Genomic DNA, 19,057 nt, shown 5'->3' on the forward strand with positions numbered 1-19,057 from the left:
GTGTTCAGTTTTGGATTTGAGTCTGTTAGATTTCCAAGTGCAGATAATAGAAGACAGTTGGATGTCAAGTCTGGAGTTTAGAAGAGAGATCCGAGTCAAAAGTACACATATGGTAGTTGTTGGTATATAGATGGTATTTAAAACCATAAGATTAGATGGGTTCAACAATGGAGTGAGTCTAGATAAAGAAGAGAAGGCGATCAAGGACTGAGCCCTGGTTACTCCAACATTAAGGGGCTGGGGGGAAGCAATCCCCTAAGGAGGTTGGGAAAGAGCAATTAGGAAGGGACAAAAGCAGGAGATATGATGCCTTGGAAGTCGAGAGGAGAAAGTATTCCAAGGAAGAGTCAGCAGTGGTGTCAAATACTTCTGAGAGGTCGAAGGAGATGATTACTGAGAACTAAGCAATGAGGAGGTCACTGGTAACGTGGCTGAGCAGTTTCCATGGAATACTTTAGGTGAAAGCCAGATTGGAATGGATTTAAAAGAAAATGGAAGGAGAGGAATTAGATAGCAAGGATGTAACTCTTTGAAGTTTTGCTGCAAAAGGAAGCAGAGATATGAAGTGGTAGTTTCAAGAGAATGATTTGTGTGTTGTTGTTGTTGTTGTGTAACCTGGGAGAAATAATAGCAAACTGGTTTGTAGTTATATGACCTAGTGAAAAATTCATGATTGAGGAAAGATGAGAATTGCTAGAGTGACAACATCCTTGAGTAGTTAAGAGGAGATGAGATTTAGTTCACAATGGAGGATTGACTTTAATAGAAACACAACATTGCATTTTTATAACAGTAAGGAAGATTAGTAGGTGAGTAAATGGGCTGAGAGTCCAGAAGTTCTCTACAGATTGCTTCAATTTTTTCAATGAAGTGTGACACAAAATCATCAGCTAAGAATGAGGATGAGAGATTTGAGAAGAGAATAGACGAGGAAACAGTCATCTAGAAGAAAGGGAGTGTGAATGGTCTAGAGAAATGTAATGTGATTATGGAGCAGCATTAAGGGCCCCTTAAAGGTTTGTGTTCATGAATTTAAAGTTAAATCAGTCAGCATAGGTTTTCTTCAGCCACATTTAGCTGCATAGTTGCAGAGTAGGCAGAGTTTTGGATTTAATCAGGGTTGTGGATTTGCCAAAAGAGTTCTACAGATTAAGAGAGGAGCAAGGACAACATGGTAAAGTATTTATAATTATTGACATGGAATTTAAGGTGGATATGGAAGGGAGGAGAGGATATTAAGGGAATGATGTACATCAAAAGGGGTAACCTTGAGAATAACAGGTGTGAAACTCATTTTGTGTAATTTATGATGAATGTTTACTATGTTGAGAATTCAAAGTATGTTTATTTTTCATGATCAACCACTATTTTATAAATATCTAAGAGCTGAATATTAGACTTAATAGTAAAAAGTGAATACAGGACTTCTGTCATTTAAAAAGGCATTTAAAAGTATTTTAACAATTCTAAATTATTAATAACCAGTAATTTATATTGTAAAAATTTTACAAGTTCAGAGTTACATTTATCTTAGAACTCTAAAAGTAAAACTCTAAAACTCTAAAACACAATAGCTAGCAGACTTCTTGCTCAACAACAGTAACATTGGAGTTTATTATGTTTGCATATTGTGATTATAGCTATATAAAAATTACATGTGTGTACGTAGAAAGACCTAAGTGATTATTCAAAAATAGCTGTTGTGCTAGTGTGTTAGCCTTATTGATCTTCTCTGTAATATTTTGTTTCACATTTGTAATAAAAGTAAGATTAATTGACTTCAAAGTTCCTTCTCAAGTACACTGTAAATATGGCATTTTATATCAAAATGGGTTCTAGGTATAGGGTAAGGTTAAGAGTTCATACATTTGATAGAACTTAGTTCGTCACACGTGACATTGACATTTGGGTAAACACCTCCCCCTCCTTGGTACCTTTCAGAGACTGTCAACCTACAGTAGCAGCTGTTGAGGGCCCCTCATCTGCCTTGTTTCTGTCACCTCCCCCCTATTCTGTCTCACTCCCCTATTCTGTCTTTTCCAACTGACAAGTGGTCATGTTGGTTATTACCAGCAGTTACCCCTCAGAATCTTTGCTTCATCTCTAAACATTAGTGGATACTATTAAAATCTAATAAAATATAGAGCTTAGGGGATAAAGGGAAGTAGGTGAATGAAACTTACATACTTTTCATTTTAATCTTATTCTCTTTTGCATCAATTTGGGTTTCTCCTTTTATCGATTCTCTTTCATTTTTTCCCCCATTTCTTTTCCTTTTCAATTCTCCTCTATCCTCAAACCTCCACATGGTTGGTTTGTTGGGTAGTATATTTAAGGTTAGAGGATTGATAACAGCAACATTAACAGTCTTTATTTCTACGCAAGATTATGAATAAAGCTAACAAAGTCCTTTGATTAACTCAAAATGCTTCATTACATGCTTTTCTTGTATTTGGCAGAGATTTATGTATTGTCATACTTCACAAACAATGAATGTATTTGTATTTTCAGGGAAATTTTGGTGAAGTATATAAGGGCACATTAAAGGATAAAACTTCTGTTGCTGTTAAAACATGTAAAGAAGATCTTCCTCAGGAATTGAAAATAAAATTTTTACAAGAAGCCAAGTGAGTTCTCTAAAGTAATACAAAAATATATTTATAATATAAGTGATTCTTTAAAACCTAAGTTTGAAGACATCTTAAATTGTGACTTGCTGAATTAGAAGTAAGCACTTTCAGAACCCTCATAAGTAAGCACTTTTACAATGTGGAAACAGAAAGTTTCTGTTTTTGAGGTAGACTGTAGATCAATTAGGCAATTGCAGTCAAAGAAGCAGCTGTTAAAAAGCGGTGAGTATTCTTCAAGTCTTTAAAAAATATTATAATATTTTTGCTTTTATCACATATAAATATATGCAATGTTGTGATTGTCTTCAAAATAAAAATATTACTGTTATATACATAAATATATAACTTATATGTACATTTAGACATATAATTATATCTAACCTACCCTCTTTAGATATTATCACCTGATTCTCTTCTCGTAGCTGTTAGCTTTCTTTTCTGAGAACCACAAATTAATTCTTCAGCTTAATGTCTGGCATTTGTTGCAAAATTTTCATATTGTTTCTTTTCTAATCTTCTAAGGTGATTGTCTTCTCTTTTTTCTATTATTAGCTGAAATTCAGTGTTCCACCTTGCTACCCTTGTATTTCAGATAAATTAGAATGATTCTGTTAGTGGTAAAATCGAGTATATACAACAAAACACAAAACAAACGGAAAGGTACTTTGGAAAGAATAAGCTGGATGGACCTATGAATGTGAGATGGATGGATGGATGGACGGATGGATGGGAAAGGAGGAGGATACATGTGTACATAGACTTCATGGTGTAAAGGGAAAGTGCCATGGGAGAACAGAAAAGATGGCAACAAGAGAACTAAGTCCCATGGCATGGTGCATTTTGTTGTACATTTCTCCATTCATTATCTAAAAATGAATACTGATCGCAGTGAATTAAAGTAATGGGATGCATTTATTAAATATTATCTATAGAATAAAGTTGTGCTTTTTTCATGTGTTACTGGCAATTCAGGAAAAAATTCTGATGATACATTAAAAGGTATGCTATTAAAATAGCTTCATTATTTTAGTAGTTCATAGGTATTCTTAAGGTAAAAGGCTATGTCTACCATATTTTCAAAAATATTTAAATTTCTTGTTTTTTAGCTGTTGATTGTTTTATTGCAAAGAGTTTAATTTCCTCTTTTAAAGTGAAATTATGAAGTTTTATGTTGTTATATCTATGCAAACTTGTCATTGTCCTTTAATACATTCTGGAGCTACATATTTAGATATTTAATATTATCTGAGTTCATACTTGCTGTTTTGTGCAATTTATTTATGAAGCAGTTTTCAGCCTAAGAATTGACATTTTCGATTAAAATCAAACATTCTCAAAACTTCCTTTTTAATTTTTAGTAGAAGTTACAAGTTCAAAGTTATTGACAGAGCATTTTCTCTATTCTTCCCAGTCTTTTTTATTTATAAATCATTACATATTTTAAATCTAAATTTTTTTCTTTAGAAGTATCCCTGGTTTAGATGTACATGTACAAAGCATATATAAATTTTAGGTGGTTTCTCCAAAGTTACTTTTTAATTCTCTGAGGACAGAATGCTCGAATTTTCAAATATGAGTGTATTTATAACTATGTCAATAGAAAAATAAAGAATAAAGTTTTATTTAAAAATATCATCAGGGCAGCTAGGCCTCTAAGAGAATCTAATCTATTTTAGTTCATGTTTGGAGTCCTATGGGAATCTATTCTACTTTCGTGAACCTCTGATGAAAGTTTGCCTTTATCCAAGCTAAGCCTCCTCTGCTACAGCTTAAGTCTAGGTTGAAACTCTTTTACTGAATTATTTTTTAACTTTTTGCCAATTTTCTCAACTTCTGTGTTGTTACCATTTTGAAATTGATCGTGATCATCAATAGAGTATTTAAAACTGTTATGAAATCTAATGAAGTGATTACCCTGTGGTATTTACCAGTATGAGATGATTTCTTATTTTTATGTGCTTTAAAATCAACTGTGTACTTAAAAAAAAAAAAAAAAAAAAAGATGCTACCCTAGCAGCTTAGAGTTTTTGGCCCAGTAATAATTTTCAGTTTAACTTTTGTGATGGTGGTTAAAACCAGATACTTTGAATTCAGAGAGTTCTACATGTATGGACTAACTAGGTTATTCCTATTTAACCTAGTTGTTAGTCATTCAGAGTGGATAATAATTTTTAAATGAACATTTAATTGAATTAAGGAGAATTGACTCATTTGCACCTGTGTTATATTGCCAATATTCATCAATACTTGTTTGTATACATTTCATTTATCATAATTTAGGGTCATAGTGAAATTTAAAAAATTGAATTATGATTAAAGTTTATTCTGCTTGTACACACTATGATCACAAACAAATGCTTTATAATTTAAATGATAACTATACTTATATTTTTCTCTCATCCAGAATTCTCAAGCAGTATGATCATCCCAATATTGTCAAACTTATAGGAGTTTGCACACAAAGACAGCCTGTCTACATCATTATGGAACTGGTTCCAGGTAATGTGATTTGAGAATTTTGCTTGATGACATTTTTATGTCATGTTTAATTACTTTTATGTTTAGTCTTTTCTTTTATTTCTCCTTGTAAAGTTCCCAAGGATTTTATTTAACATTTTCTTGGTAACAAAGGGCTTGCACGTGTACTCAGTATTTTTATAGGCCATAATACTTTGCTGTTTTCTGGAAAATGTCAGCCCACATTTTTGTAAGAGACAGATTTATCATTAGAGTGTAGTTACACATGGAATTCAGTTATATATAATGTTTATGTGTGAAAAGCTGTTCAGAAAGTCTACTTAGTTTGACTTTATAACAGTAAAAGTACTACCTTATATTTAGTTCATTATATGAGTATATCATTTTCCAAGTACATCTCCACACATCCTTTTTTTTGATAGTTATATATAACGATATATATGGTGCTTTGGGACACTTATCAGCTATGCACTTCTTTCGTATGTGGACAAACAAAAAGGCGATCTATCTAGTAATTTTTTCTGGTATTTCTTTCTGGTGACTTTCAGTGCCTCCGGGTCTTTTGGTTAACAACTTGTGACAACAAACAAGGACAACTTCTAACTGATATAGTATGTTTTTAAGTTTTTTTCATTGTCCATCTTCCTGTTGTAGAAAATAAAATCAGAAGTAAAATTTGACCTTGCTAATGTTTACAAATACAATATTTAATAACTGAAAAGGATTTGCTTTACTTTTAACAATTATTTACTCATTTTAAAGAAGAAATTGAAAGGCATATGAAAACTATGTCTAACTTTAATTAAAATACATAAGGAAGGGCCGAGCCCGTGGCGCACTTGGTAGAGTGCTGCGCTGGGAGCGCGGCGACTCTCCCGCCGCGGGTTCGGATCCCATATAGGAATGACCAGTGCGCTCACTGGCTGAGTGCTGGTCACGAAAAAGACAAAAAAAAAAAAAAAAAAAATACATAAGGAAACCTAGTATTGTAGATTGCCCATTAAATACTGCCTTTATAATTCTTCCACTATTTAGAATTGATCCTATTTTATCATACTACTCTGTTTGCTATTGGGGTATTTCTTAGTATTACTATGTAACTGTAGAATACCTAGATTATCTTCAAGATGTCATTTGTATGTGGGAGGGACATTGTATGTTTGAATGGTGTGCACTTGTGATCTGTTTCTTAGAGCAGCTTTCAACATAGTTATGAAAAGATGAAACGGTACAGTCCCAAAATTTTAAAACAATTGAACAGCCCATAATTGTAATTAAAATAGGATGTGTAAATATTATAAATACATATACACATGTACATAGGTGCATTTTTTATATTAGTTATAAAAACAATGCTTAATGAATATTTTTGGACTTATAAGAATCACTTGGAAGTATAACTGAAGGGTAAAAATTTAGCAGTAGGATTGTTGGGTCCAAGCTTATTTTGATTTATGGTAAATGTATTAGCTTTCTCTTGCTGCATAACAGATTATCACAACCTTGCAACTTAAAGCAACACCCATTTATTGCCTCATGGTTGTGAGGCAGGCTCGACCTGGTTCTCTGCTCAGGGTCTCACGAAGCCAAAACCAAGATGTTGGGCTGAACTCTTATCTGGAGGCTCTGGGGAATAATCCACTATTAGTCTCACTCAGTTATTGGCAGAATCCCGTCTGTAAAGCTAGGGCTTACAGACCCCTTGAGTCTGTTGCACAGATTGGGTTACCAACCCTCCATATGCAGGGTCTGTGAGCTAGGTAAAAAAAAAAAAAAAAAGGTTCTGGGAGCCATAGGTATAGAAAAATGAATGGGTTTTATTCAGATCTAGGAGCAACTATGCTAGTGGCTTCTCTGAGAGTTCTGAGAAGCACTGCAGATCAAAGCTGTTAGTTAGTCTTTTATACTGAAGTCCACAACCCTGGAAACCTGGGTGCCCATACACAACTTACATTAAGTAGTAACAAGGAACACCTGAGGATATTTACAGCAAATGCTCGGCAAGATTCTGAACATCCGAGGGGCCCTGATATTTTCCTATTTTTTGCAACACCATTTCTTGCATCTATAAGTCTCAGGTTCCCATTTCTTTTTCTGTTGGCAGGGGGCATCTCTTAGCTACTTAAGATTTCCTACATTTCTTTTCACGTGGTTTCTCCATCTTCAAAGCCAGAACTGGCATGTCAAATCCTTCAAGTGCTTTGAATTTCTCTGACTTCCTCTTCTCTTACCAGCAGGAGAATACTCTCTGCTTCTAAAAGGACTCATATAATTAGATCAGGCCCACGTGGATAATCTCCTTATTTTAAAGTCAGCTGTACTATATGACAGAACACAATTATGAGAGTGCTATCTAATCACATTCCCAGGTTCTAAGGTTTAGGGTGAGATATCTTTGGAAGGCCATCTTCAAATTCTGCCTACCACAATAGATTTTGCTAATTGTTTTAAAAGGCTTCTTATAATGTGGTATCTGAAACCATATCAGTGAACTTTTCATACTCTGTTAAATTAAATCCACTAGTTGGTCTCGCAGTTTGAATGCATCTTTTACCCTTGCATGATTTTGTAGCATCATGCTTCAGTCATTTGGGAAATATCAGGTCACCAGTTTATGCAGATCTTCCAAATAGTGACACATTTTATTATACAATATCACAAGATCACATTTACTCATGTCACAACTAGTCTTATCAGAAAAGAAATGGGAAACTGTCGAGCTCATGGTGGCAAGTACATGTATTCTACAATTTTAATTTTTATTTGAAAGCTTGGATTTTATCATTGGCAACAAAAACTGGCAGTTTTTTTCATTGATGAGTAAAGCTTACTTCATTCACTTTTGAGAAAATATCTGCTAAATATCTAATTTTTAATAACCATAATTTGTTATTCCTTCTCTTAAAAACAGCTTTATTGATATGTAACTGATAGACATAAACTGTAATGTGTATACCTTATACATATTGATATTTGTATACACTTGTGACACAATCACCATAGTCAAGGTAATGAACACATCTATCACCCCAAAATTCTCATGCCTTTTTGTAATCCCTTCCTTCTTCCTCTTTCCACCCCATTTAAGTCAACTACTGATCTGCTTTCTGTCACAATATAAGTGCTGTGGTTTAATGTCCCCCCAGGCTCATGTTGGAGCTTAAGCCCCAATGTGGTGGTGGAAGGTAAGGCCTTTAAGAGATGATTGGATAGTGAGGACTGGCCCTCATGAATGGATTGATCCAAGTAATGGGTTGATGGTTTAATAGGTTGTCATGGGTGTAGTTCTGATGGATTTATAAGGAGAGCAAGTGAGATTAACTCTCTAGCTCTTGCCGTTCTCTTGCCTTGTGATACCCTGTGTCACCAGGGGATCCTGTAGAGAGTTCCTATCCAGGAGAAATTCCTCACTATATGAGCCCCCTGCACCTTGGACTTACCAGCCTCGAAAACTTTAAAAAATTTTACTTCTTTACAAATTACCCAGTTTCAGGTATTCTGTTATAAGCAACAGAAACAGATTACTACAATCAGTTACCATTTCTTAGAACTTTATATAAATGAATTCATATAGTAAGTACTCTTTTTGTCTAATTCTTTTACTCAGTGTAATTGAGATTAATGCATGTTGTAATACGTATCAGTACTTTTCTTTTTATTGCTAAGTAGCATTCCATTTTATGAGTATACCACAGTTTATCCATTTACCTGTTGATAGACTTTTGGATTGTTTCCATTTGGGGGCCTTTAAAAATGAATTTGCTGTGAACATCCATACAAAAGTATTTGTAAGGACATGTGCTTTCATTTCTCTTGGGAAACTATCTAGGAGTGGAACGAATGGATCATATGGTATTTGCATGTTTAAATTTCCAAGAAAAATTGGTTGTACTAGTTTACATTCCCATCAGCAGTCTATGATAGTTCCAGTTCCTGTACATCCTCATGAACTACTGGTCTGATCATTATATAGCTTTTCTAATATTTCTTTAGAGGTACCTTATTGTGGTTTTAATTTGCCTTTCTGAGTAATGATGTTGAACTTCTTTTCATGTGCATATTTGCCATTTATACATTATCTTTGATCAAGCATCTGCTCAAATCTTCTGCCTATTTCTCAAATTGGGTTGTTTTTTAATAACTGGGACTTGGTTCCTTACATATTCTGGAAACAAGTCCTTTTTCTCTGTGTCTTGCTTTTTCATTCTTTTAACAGAATCTTTTTAAAAAATTTTAACAATTACTTATACATATTTGTGGGGTACATTGTGTTGTCTGAATACATGCGTATGCTGCATGATGATTCACTCAGGGTTGGTAGCACAGGTTTGTACCTATTAATCCAACACTTTTGCTCCCCCCCCCCCACAGCCCTCCCTTCCTGGCCTCTGGCTGCAGTTATTCTATACTATACTTCTGTGAGAACCACTTGTGGTTTTTTTGTTTTTTTTTTTTTAGATTCCACATATGACTGGGATCATGTGGTATTTGTCTTTCTGTGTCTGACTTACTTCACTTAACATGATAGTGTTCAGTTCAATCCATGTTGTTGTAAATGATAGGATATCAATTCTTTTTACAGCTGAATAGTATTCCATTGTGTACATATACAGTGGGGGGTTTTTATCCATTCATCCATTGATGGGCATTTAAGTTGATCCCATCTCTTGGCTATTGTGACTAGCATTGTGATGAACATGGGAGGGCAGGTGTGTCTTTTTGATATATTGATTTCACTTCCTTTGGGTATATATCCAGTAGTGGGACAGGTAGGTCGTAAGTTTGATCTGTTTTTAGTTCTCTGAGGAATCTCCATACTGTTTTCCACAACGGCTGTACCAATTTACATTCCTACCAACAATGTAGAAGAGTTCCTTTTTCTCTGCATCCTCACCAGCATTTACCATTTCCTGACTTATTGATAATAGCAATTCTAACTGGGGTAAGATGATATCTCACTGTGATTTTAATTTGAATTTCCTTGATGATTAGTGATTTTGAGCATTTTTCATATGATTATTGGCCATTTGTATGTCTTCTTTTGAGAAATGTCTGTTCTTTGCCCATTTTTTAATTGGGTTATTTGGTTTTTTGCTGTTGAGTCATTTGAGTTCCTTGTGTATTCTGGATATTAGCCCCTTGTCTGATGTCTATTTTGCAAACACTTTCTCCCATTCTATAGGTTGTCTCTCACTTTGTTGGTAATGTCCATTTTGTATAGCATTGTCTTCATGTTTTCTTCTAGTAGTTTCATAGTTTCAGGTCTTAAATTTAGGTCCTTAATCCATTCTGAGTTGCTTTTTGTGTATGGTAAGAGACAGAAGTCTAGTTTCAATCTTCTGCATGTGGATATCCAGTTTTCCTAGCACCATTCATAGAAGAGGCTGTTTATTTCCCATTGTGTATGCTTGGCACCTTTGTCAAAAATCATTTGACTATTAGCGCTTGGGTTTTTTTCTGGGCTGTCTATTCTGTTCCATTGGTCTATTTGTCTATTTTTATGCCAGCACCATACTGTTTTTGTAACTATAGCTTTAGAGTATATTTTGAGGTTAGGAAGTGTAATGCCTCCAACTTTGTTCTTTTTGTTCAAGATTGCTTTAGCCATCTGGGGGCTTTTGTGTTCCATACAGATTTTAAGATCATTTTCCTATTTCTGTGAAGAATGTCATTGGTATTTTGATACGGATTGCATTGAATGTACAGATCGTGTTGGGTAATATGGACATTTTGATTGATGTTAATTCTTCCAACCCATGAACATGGGATATCTTTGCATTTATTTGTGTCCTCTTCAGTTTTTCCACCAAAGTTTTATAGTTTTATTGAAGAAGTCTTTTATCTCCTTGGTTAATTTACTCCTGGGTATTTCATTTTTTTGGTAGCCATGGTGAATGGTATTACTTTCTTGATTTCTTATTCAGCTATTGTTATTTGCCTATAGGAATGCTGTTGATTTTTGTGTGTTGATTTTTATATCCTTTTGCTCTAATGAATTCATTTATTCTAGTAATTTTCTGGTGGAGTCTTTAGGATTTTCTATGTATAGGATCATATCATCTGCAAATAGGGAGAGTTTAACTTCTTCCTTTCCAGTTTGGATGCCCTTTATTTCTTTCTCTTGCCATTATTGTGCTGGCTAGAACTTACTTCCAGTATTATGTTTAATAAGAGTGGAGAAAGTGGGCTTTCTTGTCTCATTGAAGATCTTAGTGGAATAGTCTCCAATGTTTGTCAATTCTGTATGATATTATCTGTAGGTTTGTTGTATATGGCCTTTATTGTGTTGAGGTATATTCCTTCTATACCTAATTAAATGTTTTTATCATGAACGGGTATTAGAGTTTATCAAATGCTGTTTCTACATCTATTGAAATGGTCATATGTTTTTTTTCACTCATTTTATTGATGTGATGTATCACATTTATTTTCTTATATTGAACCATCATTTTAGCCCTGTGATGAATCCTACTTGGTCATGTTGAATGATCTTTTTATTGTGTTGTTGAATTCTGTTTTCTAGTGTTTTATTGAGGATCTGCACCAATTCTATACAACCCCATTGAGAAAACCTGAAAATGAAGGACTACTTCCCAACTCATTATTTGAGGCCAGCATTGCCCTGATTCTAAAACCCAACAAAAGTGAAAATAGAAAGAAAACACAACAATAGATCCATATCACTTGGGATTGTAGATATAAAATTTCTAAGCACAATTTTAATGAAGCAAATTTAGCAATATATAAAAATACTTCATGATCAAGTGGGGTTTATCCCAGTACTGCAAGCTGGTTTAACATTCAAAAATCAGTCAATATAATCCAACATATGAATAAAATAAAGAAGAAATGGATCATTTTAATAAATGATTTTTATTTAAATGGGGGAAAAATTTGGCAAGATCCAACATCCATTCCTGATTAAAAAAAAAAAAAAAAAACAACTCTGTAAAGGAATAGAAGAGAACTTCATCATGATAAAGAACATCTAAGAAAAACCTATAGCTAACATCATACTAAATGGCAAATGATTGAATGTTTTTCCCCTTTATATCAGAAATAAGACAAATATAATTGCAATCACCACTTCTCTTCAGCACTGTATTGTATGTTCCAGCTGGTGCAGTAAGGAAAGAAAAAGTAAATAAAAGACATCTTTTAACTGTTTCAGGTATTTCTTTGCCAATGTCTTAAAATTAAAACACTAGGTACTGTACTAATATTATAACACTATGTGCTATAAACTTTACAAAACTTAAATATAAATTACTGGTGTTTGTTTTGAACTTTTTTGTAATTGAAGGTTAAGATATATTTTTCTTTATCTGCAGTGATCTCTTTAGACATGGCCTTGAATTCTCTAGTCTTAAACCAGTTATATCTAACATTGTGATGTTGTAGAGAAAACTGGGCCAAAGTAACAAATTTGGAAATGATATAATTTTATGCTATTTTAAAGTTAAGTCTTGGTAATGACATCCTTTCAATTCTCCCTTCTCTCAATATGTTGCTTTTTAACTCTTACTGCAGCCTTCTCCTTTCTCATCAAAGAATATATGTACATGTCAGAATTTGTAAAGATAAATCAGCACAAAAGCATGAAGTCCCTTTGTACAAAAAAAAATATATATATATATATATATATATATTTCTGCTAATGAAAATCTAATAAGTGTATGGTTATGAAAAGCATTGGAAAGATTAAATAGACTTGGTTGGTTGGCTTTGAAAAAGTGTAGGATCTCTGTCTCCTTTACTTCTTCCTCCCTCCTATTCCAACATAAAGTGACAAATGCACATGGTTATTGAAAGGTAGTAGAGAATCATGGTAAAAAGCTTGAGCTCTAATAAGTGTTGGTGAGGATATGGAGAAACCAGAACATTCATACATTGCTGGTAGAATGTAAAATGGTACCGCCACTTTTAGAAAAGAGTTTCATAGTTTCACAAAAAGTTAAGAGTAAGTTTTCCATATAACCTAACAATTTCACTCCAATGTATCTACCCAAGAGAAATGAAAATGTATGTTCATGCAAAGACTTTTATGCAGATGTTCATAGCAGCACTATGTACAATAGCCAAAAGTAGAAACAGGCCAAATTTCCATCAACTGATGAATGGATAAGCAAAATGAATATATCTGTATGATAGATATTATTAAAGAATAAAGAGAAATGAGCTACTAATATATGCTACAATATAGATGAATCTCAAAAACTATGCTAAGTGGAAGAAGTCAGATGCAAAAGACTGTGCATCATATAATTCTATTTATAGGAAATGCCTAGAAAACACAAATTTGTAGGGGAAAAAAAGAAGCAGATTGGGGTTTCCTAGGGCTGGAGTGCAGATGGGAATTAGACTATACACAGTTATGAGGGTTCTTTTGGGAGTGATGAAATATTCTAAATTTATCAAAACTCATTGGATTGTACATTAAGGTGGGTAAATTAAATATTTATATAAACTAAACTTAAATATAGCTCTTAAACCCATAAAATAAAACTCAAGAGTCAGGCAGTCTTGGCTGAAAGCTTGGCTCAACCACTTGTAAGTTGTATGACCTTACTTACCTTACTTTTAACCTCTCTGTGACTTAGTTTCCTACTTGTAAAATAAGAATAATAGGGTTGTTGTAAGGACTGATGTACTGCGACTATGTGCATGTCTACCAAACACATGTACACATACACATAAATATGTTAGAGTGCTTGACACTTACGTGCTTAATGTGTTTATCATAATTATTATTGTTATTTTATAATTGACTGAAAAGGAAAAAGTGACTAGTTAAAATGACTGCTATTATCCAGCCAGGACTTTAACCCAAACTCTGAAACTGTTCCTGCCCCTGCCTCTAACTATTATCCTAACCGTAGACTTCTCTAGCCCGGAGTGACCTGAGAACAAATTGGGAAGCACAAAGTTTGTCTTCATTTCTTCCCTTTCCACCATCATTTATGATTGTTTTGTTTGTATGCTTTAATTTTCAGCCTTGATGGTCTGCCTTCCCTCATATGTAAAACTCAAGTGACTGGGTTAAATGGTCTCTAAGTTTTAGTTGTAACCTGTAACTGTTTAATTATTATGAATTTTTCTGGATAATTTGACACCTCTCATCACCAGCTCTCAGACTACTTCAAAGTAGCATCTTTCTGTCCTTTTTATGAAAGGCATGATAGGGAAATAACCAGCTAGTATTTATTCTTATAAAAGTAACACAATAATATATAATATCATACATTTACATAATATTTTACAGTTGTCAAAGAACTTTAACATTGTCATTGTTTCTACCAGACATTATTGTTAGCTCCATTTACAGATAAGTTAAGTGAGGTTCAGAGAGCTTAAAGGGACTTGTCAATGTCAGTTAAATAGAAAGTGGGAAAATACTATTCTTTATATTTCTACTATTATGTTATTAGGTTTATAAGTGAGTCAAAACATGTAATCCTTTTATGAAATGAAAATTCAAGCAAAATGCTTATGCAAGATACTCTGTGGTTGAATACATGAACCCCCTTTCCATAATGTCACAACTTTGTGCACTGATAAATAATATAGCTTTTTTCAGTAAACAGGAAAATTTCTGTTTGGGTTACTTTTCTTTCTACTGAGGGTCAAGCTGTGGAGGGGAGATTTAGAAAACTGGTAGGTTAAAAGCAAGATTTAATAATTGCTTAGAGTCTAATATGAAAACTGTTTCTAAAATGTGTTATGCAAAGATTAAAATGCTCCTGTTCTTGTCAGATAACTGAGCCCTTTGGAATCATAAATCCAAAATATATACTTTAACCAAAGTAAATGTTTGAGATTATAGCATTTGAGGATTCAAGTTTAGAGTGAGTATTTCAACATGATCCTGTCTTTGTTTGAATCATCTCATGAATTACGAATACTTTGCTTACTTGTTTGCTTGCTTAAGGGTTGCTGGATAAGTAAAAATCAAACAAAAGTGAGTTATAATGGGAAATGGCAATGGGAAATACTAAAAACAAAAATAGAAAAACTCTAATATGCTAAAAGATAACCCCCTATTTTGTCAGCACCACACTCTCCGAAGTGAGCTAACCGGCCATCCCTATATAGGGATCCGAACCTGTGGCCTTGGTGTTATGAGCACCACACTCTCCCGAGTGAGCCACGGGCCGGCCCCTGATAACCCTCTATTTTGCAGTCAAGTTGTGTATTACTTAGAAATTCAAATGAAGAGAGATTTTTTTGTTGTTGTTTTCTAAGTGACAAGCCAAGACTTAAAGGAAAATTTATAGTTCAAGCATTTGTTTTCATACATGTGATTAAATTAGTGCTTCCTACAAGATGCCATGATGGATAGGAGGCTAAGCACTTTAACCTCCTAGTATAACAATGTCTATGCAGAGCTGATTAATTTTAGCAAGCCTTAAAAAATGTCAGTCTCCACTCTTTCTTTCACTAGAGATTTGTAACTGCCTCTTTCTTTTTGACCTGAATGCTCATTTTGAGTTCAGAACTTCCTGGAACTAATTAAATGTTATATGATCTGTTATATAGCTCACACTGATGCATGGCCCTTGGCAATCCTCAAACTCATCTTAATCTTAAAATGACTTATGGCTTTGGAACGTTTAGAATTATTGAAGAGTTATCAGGTTTTAGGTTTTGTGAAAATATATCTCATCTTTATAACATGACATCTTATTTATGGTTTAAAAAAATTGAACTCATTCAGTTTATGTTGTCTGGCAATTTTAGGCTTAGATATCTGAACATGGTTATTAATATTCTTGTAAATGTCTTTCAACTTTCAGTAGAAATCTTTAAATTGTCGGAATTCCTTTTCTTGTAATTATTCATTTCCATTTGTAATTTATGTAGTCAATTTCATTAATTTTTGCCAGAAGATTAAATTTTCTTAAAAAATGAACATTTTAGTCCTCTCATTCTTTATGAAATTTTATATTTTTATGTGATATTTACAGAATCAGTTTTAGTTATGTGACATCACAGGTATAGTAGATTATTATGGTAGTCATTGGAAATGACAGTTCCAGCTCCTTTGGTAACAAAGTCCTGGCGTTTTGGCCCTGGATTCTTGCCTGGCATTTGTTTCTTTCACTCCTCATAAATGTGGAAAGGATAAATTGTACCAACAAAGGATTAAGGAACGTGGCTCCTGGCACTCACTGCAGAGAGCCCTAAAAATCTGAACTGGCACCTTGCCTTACATAGATTTAACCCATTGCCACTCATATAACTATATCACTTCACAGTAGTAAATTTTGTGGTCAAGAAAAAAGACAGCATAGTAATTCTCAAATTAATATTTTATACAAAAAATTATAAGATGTGGCAACTCAGTGGCTGAATTTTTTTTTAATGTTGCAAATAAATTATTAAAAATTAATTCTTTGGAGTTTATTGATTATATTGTTTAGATATGCTGATAAAATATTCTTTTAAAATAACTTTGATATGAGCCTAAATGGGTGTAATTATAAATTAATGCACTGTAAATTTCAATTTGGGAGAATGAGTAATTTTTTCTTTCGTATGTTAACTGATTTAATATCGAAACTTAGACATTCATCTTTATTTTGTAATTCAAGCATATTACATTAATAAAAATCAAAATAAATGCCCTCAGTTGCCATTTTGCATCATTGAAAATACTTTTGATACAATGTAAAATATTTCCAGAACAACATTTAGAAAGATAGCGTCTTTGAATTTATTTTTCTTTCTGAGCCAGGTGATATCCCAAAGTAAATACAGATGGGATAGTTTAAACTGGCCATTTCTTCAGACACCAAAAGCACTAATAGCCTTTGAAATTGGAGTTACCGTACGTAATTTACACCTGACATAACTTGATAACCTGTTGGTATTCCACATGTGCGGTTTTGACCTTTTTCCTATTGTTTTTCAGATAGACCACTCTGTTTTAGTAAGCTATTCCCTTCTGGTAGCCTGCTCTCTTTTAGTAATATATATTCTTTCCCAGAGTTTGAGCCGAATGCTAAACACCTTAACTTGGAAGAATTTGAGAAATGAAATAAAAAACCACATCTTTGAGTGGTTTTACAGAAGTGCCTAGGGATTTTTTTTTTTTATTAGCAAATGTTACATTGTGATAAACATTGTTTTCATAATACATTCGAGCCATAGATGCATCTATCTGAGCAATATTACTCATTTTTTTTTATGTTTTGAGCTTCTTATGGCACTTACACCTATGAGTAAGTACCTCCTGCAACGAGGCACATGGCCTGGTGAACAGGACAAAATGTGCTCTGAACTACAGATTATGTTTTTAAAATGACTGTGATATTTGAAGTTTCTTAGTGATTGAAAGGACAGCGTAGAAGTTATGAATACATATGTATCTTCTCACATGGATAAACATTTCTTTAAAGGTATTGATGAGTTTTACTGCTGCTTTGTAGGTTATGCTTCTGTTTTTGTGCCATACATAGAAAAGTCTTTAAATTTCCAGAGATAAGCAAAGTTTACAGCAATGTTTTAATAAGAAAATTTGCTTTCTATTTCACAATCTACTTACATTAGATGCAAATGTTAGAGGTATGAGCAAGACTAGTAAAACTGTGGTGACTAGCTGAAATAAAAACCAAATTTTACATAAAATGGCTTCTTTTTGCAAACAGATTTTTCCTGATAACCTATCCAGTATATATGAATTTGACAGTGCCTATCAGTGTGAGATTTTTATTTTATCAAAATTGTAAGGAAAACATGTAATTCATTGAAATGGTTAGGAGCCCGTACAGTTTTTCTAAGATTAAAGGACACTGACAACCATTTAAATCAGAGTGTTTAAAAAATACTTACTGAATTCATGATAAGTGAATATGCTGTTTTATTTGTTTCTACTCGCATTGAAGTACTATAAGTATTCAGACTGTTATCTAGAAACCAAATAAAAGCCTCATGTCAGCATTAGCCAAAGATATTGTAATGTTTTATTCCTTTCTGTTTTTAACTTAGCCCCTCTATTCAGAAATGATAGCCAGACAAAATCAGGACTCTTCTTAAATTTGTGGAAGAAATGAACCTTACACATTAATATTTAAGAAGGTGAATCACTCTACTCATAAATATCAATACTTTTAATAGAATTTTACTTAAACATTTTTTAAGACTAGGGATTCTGTTGGGTTATTCATTAATTTGCTCAACAAACAGTTATTGAATGCCTACTATGCATGCCAGATTCTGGAGATACTACAGTGAAGAAAGCTGACCAAAAAAACTCTGACAAAAAGCTAAAATAAAACCCTGCTCTTGTGGAGCTTATATTCTAGTGGGAAAGAAATATGTTAGATAAATAAGTAAAGTATGTAGTAGGTTGAATGGTGTGAACAATAAAGCATAGAAAGGGGAGCGTAGCAATTGTTGGGATGGGTAGAGGTTGAATTTTGGAGAAAGTGGCCAGGGAAGGCCTCAGTAATGGTAAGACATTTGAGTAAAAGCCTGATGAAAGTAAGGGAACAAGGTATGTGGATATTGGAGGCTGAGCATTCCGGGCTTCATGGAACAGCAGAAAGAGCAGTGTGGATGAAGTATGGGAGCATATCAGGAGATGAGGTCAGAGAGGGAATTATGCAAAGCCTTGTAAATCATAGTAACTATTTATTTCAATTTGAGGAGTCATCTTGTGGTGATTTCTCTGAACTGAACATGCTAGATTCCTGCTATCCTTTTCAGCTTTCAAGGGTAAATAATGTAAATGGAGCCTCACATTTATGACAAATTTAGTGGAGATAACTGAATATCTTTTAGGCCCTACAAGGCATAAGAGTCTCCGTTTTGTTGTGTCAAGTGGATGGGGATGTGTATATTTTTGTCTTCTCTTCCTTTCCCTTCATAAATTTGAATAAACTTTTAAGGATAAAATCCATCTTCTACTTGCTAAATGCTCATTTTATGACCAGCAAAATTAATTACTT

General features: G+C 33.5%; 1 protein-coding gene across 3 annotated transcripts in view; it reads left to right on the forward strand.

Annotated features, from left to right (window-relative positions):
* The window catches only part of FER (FER tyrosine kinase), a 468,630-nt gene that overhangs the window by 323,717 nt on the left and 125,856 nt on the right, over positions 1-19,057 (forward strand). For all 3 annotated transcript variants that reach the window (XM_063085334.1, XM_063085333.1, XM_063085335.1), the window contains exons 14-15: positions 2,512-2,627; positions 5,035-5,129. In XM_063085334.1, coding sequence (XP_062941404.1) covers positions 2,512-2,627; positions 5,035-5,129 — 211 coding nt within the window. The remainder of the gene's footprint in view (positions 1-2,511; positions 2,628-5,034; positions 5,130-19,057) is intronic.

Source organism: Cynocephalus volans, chromosome 2, assembly GCF_027409185.1.
Source record: "Cynocephalus volans isolate mCynVol1 chromosome 2, mCynVol1.pri, whole genome shotgun sequence".
NCBI lineage: Eukaryota > Metazoa > Chordata > Mammalia > Dermoptera > Cynocephalidae > Cynocephalus > Cynocephalus volans.